The sequence below is a fragment of the Sander vitreus genome, chromosome 3 (assembly GCF_031162955.1).
Source record: "Sander vitreus isolate 19-12246 chromosome 3, sanVit1, whole genome shotgun sequence".
NCBI classification, from domain to species: Eukaryota; Metazoa; Chordata; class Actinopteri; order Perciformes; family Percidae; genus Sander; species Sander vitreus.
Genome location: NC_135857.1, coordinates 14,449,936 through 14,459,230, shown reverse-complemented (window position 1 = coordinate 14,459,230; position 9,295 = coordinate 14,449,936). Strand labels below are relative to the sequence as shown.

Here is a 9,295-nt window from a genome sequence, read left to right as displayed (position 1 = left end):
AACGGACAGAGAGAAAGTGTGTATAATTTGGTGTTATTTAGCAATGATGATAGATGCAATGTAGGAGGAAAGAAGGCTGTACTTTCACCAGAGTAGCTGACTAAAGTGCACTCATCACAGAATGGAAGACAATTCACTACCTTTGCCTTTATACCACATGGCACTCTTGAATGCCTCTCAGTCTGTGAGATGTAATATGTGTAAAACAATCAGGTCTTTGTTCTCTGAAAGCTGTAATCTGTGTGTGTGTGTGTGTGTGTGTGTGTGTGTGTGTGTGTGTGTGTGTGTGTGTGTCAAATGCATACATAAATCCTTCATATGTTAAGGGAATGTTGCAAGCATCCTTGACATTTGCATTGGCCCATGTCAGTACATTTAAACTTAAAGAAATTAGCATCGGGATATCTGTTATAGTCACTTCTTCAGAAAGGGACAAAATAACAATGCTTTTCTACTGCTTACCAAGTGGTCCTTATTGTTTGTCTCGTGTTATCCAATCTTGAGTTGTCTTTCGCCATAGAAAACCTGAGTGACAGTTTTGCTTCTTAAACATCTTAGTAGTGAGTCATTATCTCATGTCCATGACTGCCCTGTTTTGGTTGTTTTCTCTCTCGAAAAGCTGAAATTTACAATTTCTAGATGACAGTTATGCACGGATGAATAAAGAAAACATCCAAGACAAAAAAGAATATTGTTTAAGGTTTGTATTATCTGTTACCAAGGCTAGGATTATCCTTCAAACATGTTATACACAGTCTATGCATATTTGACAAATATATAAACTTCAGGTTACACGTGTATAATAGACCATCATAACTACAGCATGTTTTATATTGTACTTTTATATTCTACTACTTCACAGAAACATGCAACATATTGGCATGACAGGTAGTCAATAATCAAACTACATGCACTCTCCAAAACCTAGTTTAGTAACCCAAGCTGTCTGTCTATGCACTTACATCATATGGAGAGGTCTGCTCTTCTTAACAACAGTAAACAAAGAACTGTGTTGTTTAAAAGAGGTGTCCATTAACCTGCTCAGGTGTAAAAATTCTGCTTTCATTGGCAGAACCAGGTTTGTGAATCTTGTACACATGTACACGCAACTGTAAGGACATTATTCACCATTTAAATACACAACTGTTTGACTTCAGAGATGAGCGAGATTTGGTAACTCTGGTAAGGAACAGCCCCATGCTAGAGATCATTTAAACCCACAAAGACATCTTTAATCACATATTTTCTAAGAGCATATTGGGGTTCAAAACTAGTGGTAATTAACGGAGGATTTGCTGTCAGCAGATCAATACCTCCAGCTTTCACTACAGGACATGCATTAATGGGAATGCATTTGTGAATGTAGATGGGTTTGACTCCATGCCTGCACATTAGTAATTACCAGCACAGAGGAAGTCCTTTGTCACTGTAAAGCACCGAAAAGAGATTGAACCGGTCTTTACCGAAGACATACATGTAAAAAGGGACTGTAATTCCTGTCAGTCCAATTAAATGACACCAAAAACAAACGTTACTTCTCTTTTATTGGGAGGCAGTTTCATTTTCAATCTTCACTCAGACAAACCTATTTGTTTAGAAATACACCTCAATAAAAAAATTAAAAAAAACACACCTGCACCAAATTCATATGTTTATCGCTTGTGGAGAAGTGGCATTTCCTTCATCACTTCGATGCATCTTGCAGTGGGAGGGAACCACCATGCTGCTCTTCATTCGTCTTATTTAAAGTTTGATTTCATCTGTAAAGACTCCCCCCATGTGAACTGCACAGAGGATGTGAAATAGAGTCGAGCAGTCTTCATCATTAAAAGGGTGCAACGAGTCAAAAGATAAAAGAGGACCAATAACAGCCGAGGTGAATGATCAGAATTAAGTTTTGATGACCTCAAGTGAGAGGACAGAAACTAGATTTATTGCTGTAAAATGATGTGCAAGCACACAAATGTGCTGTGCAAGTCTAAACAGCTGAAAGCAATTTCTTCATGTCTCTTTCAGGCTCTAGGTCAACCATGCCAATCCTCCCTCCCTCTCCTTACTTTTTTTCCTCCTTCCTAAATGCGCTTGAGTCCTCTGTCTCTCTCTGGTCAGAGGATGCTGACCCTCTCAGTGAGGCCTTGCACATCTGCATCCTCCCCGCCCTCCTCATCGTCGTCAGAGGCCGGCGCAGGAGGAGGAGGAACAAGGTGAGCGGGGTAAGGCAGAGTATGTTCACGGGCAAACATTTGCCAGCGGCTGTCATCACTCTCATGGGTTATGTAACGGCCACCGAGTTTAGTCTCCAGCTCCCGCAGGTCCAACCATGTCTGATAGTCCTGAGAAACGGAATTTAAGCACAGGGATACAATTTCAGTTTCAGGAACCTTGAAATTAGATTCAAATTAAATGAGCTTTTATGTGTTTATAGCACATCATCCGGTAATCACTTTAGACCTGTGTGTGTGTGTGTGTGTGTGTGTGTGTGTGTGTGTGTGTGTGTGTGTGTGTGTGTATGTGTGTGTGTACTGTGTGTTGTGTGTACTGTGTGTGTGTGTGTGAGTAAGAACTTGAATGACCCTAGACTGGTGTGATTACTTCTGAATAGGGTTGGGCATCGAGAACCAATTAATTTCAAAAATTACGATTCCATCAGAATCGTTTCTTTATTGGAATCGTTTAGAATCGTTTGGAGGATTTGGTTTCAAATTTGATCATAGGTTTCAAATTTAACATGCGCAAGTTTTGGTTTCCATCGTGGCCAGGCGCTTGTTGCGTTGCAGCCGTGGAGCCCAGTAAGCGGCACTCTACTGTGGCTTTGTTTTACGCTGAGAAGCCCAGTAAAACTGCAACCCACCATTGAATCAAAATAAAACTTTCCTCTTATTTGTGAAATAAGCATGTGACCCGTTTCAACTCCACCCCTCAAAGAATCGGAATCGAGAATCGATAAGAACCGGAATCGAGAGGAAGAATCGGAATTGGAATCAGAATCGTTAAAATCCAAACGATGCCCAACCCTACTTCTGAGAAAATGATATAAGACACTTTCATCAGTATTTGTTCCTGCAAACCATCATTGCAGTAAATTCTCAGCCATCATCATTATTAAATGTCGGAAGGATGATTATTGATTCATTCATAGTGTTCATGTTGAAACAAATACAAAGTGCTTCACAATTCAGGATGAAATTAAACAATTGTAACAGGGAGAATGCAAATAAAAAGAATGATGGAATTCATCACTCATAAATAATTTAAAATAAATGTGCCTTTAAATGAGTTTTGAATGAATTTTACAATAATAACACAAGCAGTGAATTTGGCAAACAATGTTACTCGTCTCTCAACTTATATTCAATCTCCTCCTCATCAAATCACCCGCAGCTATCTCATCTGAAACAATGTGTACGCCTGGTCAGAAGCATGCGTGAGGTGCGCACATTGTCATGGCACATTCTTTGTTTATAATACCAGTTTATGTGTGGGGAAACAGCATACGCATGGTTTTTATTCATTGTGCATTTATACATCGGGCCCCTGGTGTTGTATTTGCCATTTTCTGTAAAGGCTACAGATTTTATTGAGAGGTTTGCAAAAGTAAAAAAAAAAAAGGTGAAATTATTCTGCCACTGAATGTTTGGCTCGATGCTGTTTTAAGCCCCCCAACGTCTCCTTCCAGGCAGCGCTGCGACAGTTGACTTCAAGGCACCTAACTGTAACCGTAACCCTAACCATAACCATAACCATTGCCTAATCCTAGTGCCTTCCAGGCAGCGCTGCCTGGAAGGAGACGTTGGGGGGCTTAAAACACAGATAAACGAATTTATGGGCAGTCACCATATCTGGAAAAAGTGCTGCTTTCTGTACTTTGAATTGGGGATTAATAGTTGTTCTGTAAGTGTGATTAAAAAAAAAGTGTCAGACAGACTTTAAACCATGTATTACACAGTGTGCGTGTTAGTGTGTGCATGAAAGTAGTTTCTATATGCTACCTGTAAGTAAACGTGGCTGAGACTCTTGTCCACGCTGTAGCGTTTCCTCATCTTCACTTGCAGCAGATTGTTGATCAAGTCGGTTGCTGGAAACAAAAGAATACAGATCTGTCTATAAAACTAAACTGACTATTTGGAGTAAAAAGAAGTCTCTAAAATATTATGCCTTGGTATTTGAGCTTCATCTGAACAATTTTATCTCTGCATTGTTCTGCTTTGACAGTTCATGCAAACCTTCCTTATATACACTCAGAGAGATGTTGATTCAACTGTATATGGTCATTCTGGAGGATGTAGTTTGTGGTGCTGTTGATCTGTATTGCGTTATACAGAGAGCTGGTTCTGTTACTTAGCCTACCCTCATTAATATAAACTGGGTGGACAAAATTTTAGGAACACCTCTCTATATAACTCGATACAATTCAACAGCACCACAAACTACACCCTCCAAAATGATGACACAGTTGTATCAACATCTCACTAAAACAGCATCAAAAAATACTGAACATTATAACCTTCATGGAGACAAGATGTATTAGACTGTATTAGCTTTAGCTAGGTGTACCTAGTTAAACTGGAAACTCTGTGCAATACTAGATTCGGCAAACAATTCCTCTCGTCTCTCCCCCCCTTAGTGTTTACCATCACTGGAGATCTGTTTCCAGGGGTTGGGAGGGTACATGAAGGCAGCGTTGTGGATCTGGTCGTTGATATCTTCGTCCTCATTAAAGGGGAATGTCCCACTCAGGCTGACATACATAATGACGCCGACTGACCACATGTCCAGTGAGCGGTTGTAGCCCTGGTTCAGCAGAACCTCCGGGGCCAGGTAGGCCGGGGTGCCGACCACCGAGCGACGGAAAGACTTCTCGCCGATGATACGGGCAAAACCAAAGTCACACAACTTCACCTGAGAGAAGGAAACAGTGAGGAACAGTAGGCAGGGAGTCAGGTTGCCATTTGATGAATAAATAGAGAATTGGTGAAATGGCAGAGAGGCATTGCTTTGGCAAGTGCTTTGTAGTACTCATAACAGTGTGAAAACCATAACTGCCGCACAATGAGAATGGGTTTTAGTGTGTGTACTGTGTGTGTATTTGTGTGTTTGTGTATACCTGGGGAAAGGGATCCGCAGAGGCAAGCAGCACATTCTCTGGTTTCAGATCACAGTGAACTATGTTCTTAAAGTGTAGATGTCTCAGAGCTGCAAGAATCTGCATATACGTACAAAAACCACAAAAACAGGATATGAATTTGTATGAAGTTACCACACAGCCCAATACAAATACTTAAAAGACAAGATGACGCATTAATGTCCATATATGTATATAAGACATTGTCAGTAAGTGACACACACACACATACGCAACAACACTCGCATCATTGCATATATCTACTGATACACACCACAAATGCATCTTTGCTGGGGCGCATACACACCTGTGTGATGAGGAACTTAGTGAGCCTCTCAGGCAATCTGCCTTTCTCACTGGACAGAATCATCTCCAGCATGTCACCATGCAGCTTCTCCATCACCACAAACACTTTCTCTGGGGTCTCAAACATACACTCCAGGTTTACAATGCCCAGGTGACGTAAACTCTGAGAGAGGGACCAGAAAAGAAGAGGAGGAGGGAGAAAGGAGATAAAAGATGATATGAAAATTTGGGATTTGTATGAAAAGATGGGCAGGATGAAATAGCAAGCAAAAGAGGACAGAGTGGTAAAAGAGAAGCATACAGAGAGAGTGAGTTTTGAAAGAGCAGATTAAGTGTGAGAGACAGGAACAGAATTAAGTAAACGGAAGAGGAAAAATAGACAGAGGCAGACAGTGTCAGCTTCAATTCTCAAGAAAGGCATATTTATATGATTCAGAGGGGCATCATTTTAAAAAAACATTTAATTTGAAAGGTTGTGAATGTGGCAGTCTTTTCTTTATCTGACAGGCCAAGTGAGTAACTGTAGAGCTGAATGGAAAGTCAGGTCTTTTAGTGACCTGTGAGTCGTAAACACGTTTAGACAGCAAATAGAATAATTGAAGCTCTGTGTCCATCTACTGGTGAACAATGAACTGTGCATTAAAGAATGCATATGTTTCTAAATCATTACACAAACAAAACATGCAATTATTTCCAACAAAAACATACTGTAGGAAAAAAATACATCAAAACTAGGGCTGTCAAAATACCGCATTAATTTCGATTAATTAATCTGAGAAAAAATAACGCGTTAAAAAAAATAACGCAGATTAATCCATTCCATATTGACTTTTGACCCGGAGCCGTTCTAGCACCATTCGACTGTAAAATGAAGGAGGGAGACAAGAATGTGCTGCCTGGATCATTAATTAGAACATTTACTTGTAAAAATCTTCTTCCTGTCAACCTTGGCTACCGAAATGAAACTGGTAAACTACAGCCTCGTGGTGCATTTGAAGTTATTGTAAATGTCCTTTACCATCTGGTGGTTGTTTTTGTCGTTCAATTTACTAGTGAAATAAGTTATTGTTATTGTTATACATTATTATTAAACATTTCATTTTGACCATATGGCCTTAGCAATAAACAAGCTGTTCTTTAATGTCACCAACTGTTGTTTAGTACCCTTTTTTTTTATTTTCTTTTTTTACTTTCTTAAAAAGTATCGGTTCAGACACCATTAATTATGTATGATTAATTTCAATTAATTAATCACAGAGTATGTCATTAATTAGATTACATTTTTTAATCGATTGACAGCCCTAATCAAAACACAACATGACCATTGATTAAATCCTGAACTGACCTAATGAATACATTATTCGGTAACACTTTACTTGAAGGTATCTACATAAGAGTGACATGACACTAGAGCCCGACCGATACCGACCGATACAGATATTCCGATATATCGGATTTATATATATATATATATATATATATATATAAAATAAAAATAAATTAGTTATTTGTAGTTATTTATGAGTCCTCACTAAAATAATATGATAATGCAGTTTAAAAATAATAGTTTGTTTTATTGTCAGAACAGAGGAACATCAAAATATATTAAAGTTCTGATAAATAAATTGTATAAAAATACAAACTTAAGATATGAAACGTAAAGTCCTTTGAACAAAAAGACAATAACAAAAGAAATCAAAGAGTGTTGCCAACAGGGACGTTGTAGAGCACCCTCTGGTGGACAAACTATGCAATGGCAACACTCATAACATGGTTGAAGGGTGTTTTGTCCGTTTTTTATTTTATTTTTTTAATATTCAATTATCAGAATCATTTGTCATTATAAATGATTCTGATGAATGAATATTTAATTTATTTATTATAAATGCCGATACCGATAGTTTGGAAAATGCCAAAATATCAGCCCACCGATATATCGGTCGGGCTCTACACGACACTGTCATGACACAGTATGAAATAAGCGAAGAGTATAAAGTGAATAATGAAGCCTAATATTTTTAAATACTGCAATTGATTGAGAAATTGTGTTCCCAAAAAGGCAATTCAATTATCACTCTGTTAAGTAGAATATTTAATGCAAATATCATGCACAAAATAAGTATTACAAATGACTGTGGACGATCTTAAATCATTTCTTATAAGAAATTTCATATAATGTTGATTCATCACTAGGAACATGGTCTGCAACTGTAGAAGGCAGCTATCCGATAACTCTGACATTTGCAATCTGACCTTGATCGTGCTATTGTTAAACCACACAGCCCAGGCTAATGTTTCCTAAACTGATTGTCTCAGTGCTTTCATACTATTATCCTGTTAAAACACCCATAAGTACTGTGAGTGTGGGGTTTTTCAAAAACTGTCCACACTGAATCATCTGCTTCTAATAAGTCAAAATAGAGGACACTTTTGTATGCACTTCCTTTTAGAAATGGTTCATAAAGGTCCCATATTGTGTTCATTCTCAGGTTCATTGCCTGTATTTGGGGTTTTTAGTGGAACATGTTTACATGCTTTAATATTTAAAAGAAAACATTGTTTTTCTCATACTGTCTGTCTGAATATATCTGTATTCACCCTCTGTCTAAAATGCTTTGTTTTAGTGCCTGTCTCTCTATAGCCCCCCTTCTAAAAAAGCCCAGTCTGCCCTGATTGGTCAGCGTCATCTACGTACGTTCTCAGAGTCTCTGCACCGCCGTTGCAGCCAGGGAATGACTGTATCGGCACTGTAGCAGCACTTTCTACTTAAACATAGTATAGTTTTGACATTACAGCCATATGGAAGCACTGACGTGTGAATGGGTGAATGAGAGGCAAATAACCCTAACCCGGTTAAGGCGCTATATAAATGCAGTCCATGCAGTCCATATTGCACCTGCTTTATAATAAAAAAAGACATGGAAATCTCACTTTTATGTGACCAACATGATTTATGAGGAGATATTTAGATATTAAAATAAATCACAGTCAGCATTTTTCATGTATGTGCCAACATAACTAAGAACATCAATATCCAATAGATAGCATAGCACCGTTTCAGCATATCTATGTCGGACAGCCATTTACAGCTGCAGTGAGACGTATGTGTGCGTTTACCTGCAGTATGGCCACCTCGTTCCTCAGCTGGCTCTCCTGCTTGGTGGGAAAGCGAAGCTTGTCAATGACTTTGACAGCTACGTCCCTCCCAGTCTTCCTGTGCTTCCCTGATGAAGAAATTCAGTTTTAGTAGCAGATGTGGTTGTAAATTATGTCAAAAACATGTGGACATATATTGGGCCCTGTACTTAAAATAACACTCCATTGATGTAACATTGCACTATTATAACATTGTTGGACTCGACTCGGATTGTGTGAAATCGGTTCCCTTTGAAGACACATCTACTCACAAATGTATCAGTATACATGTGAGGTGATGTATTGTCTTGTAACTTTAGACACCATTATTATACAGCACTATAACACTATTCATTTCCTTTACAAAATACAGCAATCTAGAGCTCAATCAGCATCACTGGACATATATCGACATACCTCCATACACAACTCCAAATTGCCCAGATCCCAGCACTTCATCAGCAAAAATCTGGTACACTGTACCAATATCCTGTAGGAAAGCAATTTTTCACACATTCATCAGCATCCTCCATGTATAATTAATTTAAAGATTGAAGAAAATTGCTAAAACTTGACAAAAAGTCATACCACATTCTCTTGGATTTGACTGTTGGACACAGATATGCTGATTGAAGCTTGTCCTAAAAATACAGAACCAGGAACAACATAAAGGTTATACAGTATTGTGAGTTGTTAATTGTGTATCATTTCTTAAACACAACTTGTCAACTA

At 38.5% G+C, this 9,295-nt stretch overlaps 1 protein-coding gene across 3 annotated transcripts in view; it reads right to left on the bottom strand.

Moving 5' to 3' along the window:
* Positions 1 to 1,526: 1,526 nt before the first annotated feature.
* The window catches only part of prkd2 (protein kinase D2), a 40,759-nt gene continuing 32,990 nt past the window's right edge, over positions 1,527 to 9,295 (bottom strand). For all 3 annotated transcript variants that reach the window (XM_078246166.1, XM_078246165.1, XM_078246167.1), the window contains 8 exons: positions 9,152 to 9,204; positions 8,981 to 9,053; positions 8,546 to 8,652; positions 5,430 to 5,591; positions 5,105 to 5,203; positions 4,632 to 4,899; positions 3,990 to 4,075; positions 1,527 to 2,333 (listed from right to left, as the gene is read on the bottom strand). In XM_078246166.1, the coding sequence (XP_078102292.1) occupies positions 2,106 to 2,333; positions 3,990 to 4,075; positions 4,632 to 4,899; positions 5,105 to 5,203; positions 5,430 to 5,591; positions 8,546 to 8,652; positions 8,981 to 9,053; positions 9,152 to 9,204 (1,076 nt within the window). In that variant the 3' untranslated portion in view covers positions 1,527 to 2,105. The remainder of the gene's footprint in view (positions 2,334 to 3,989; positions 4,076 to 4,631; positions 4,900 to 5,104; positions 5,204 to 5,429; positions 5,592 to 8,545; positions 8,653 to 8,980; positions 9,054 to 9,151; positions 9,205 to 9,295) is intronic.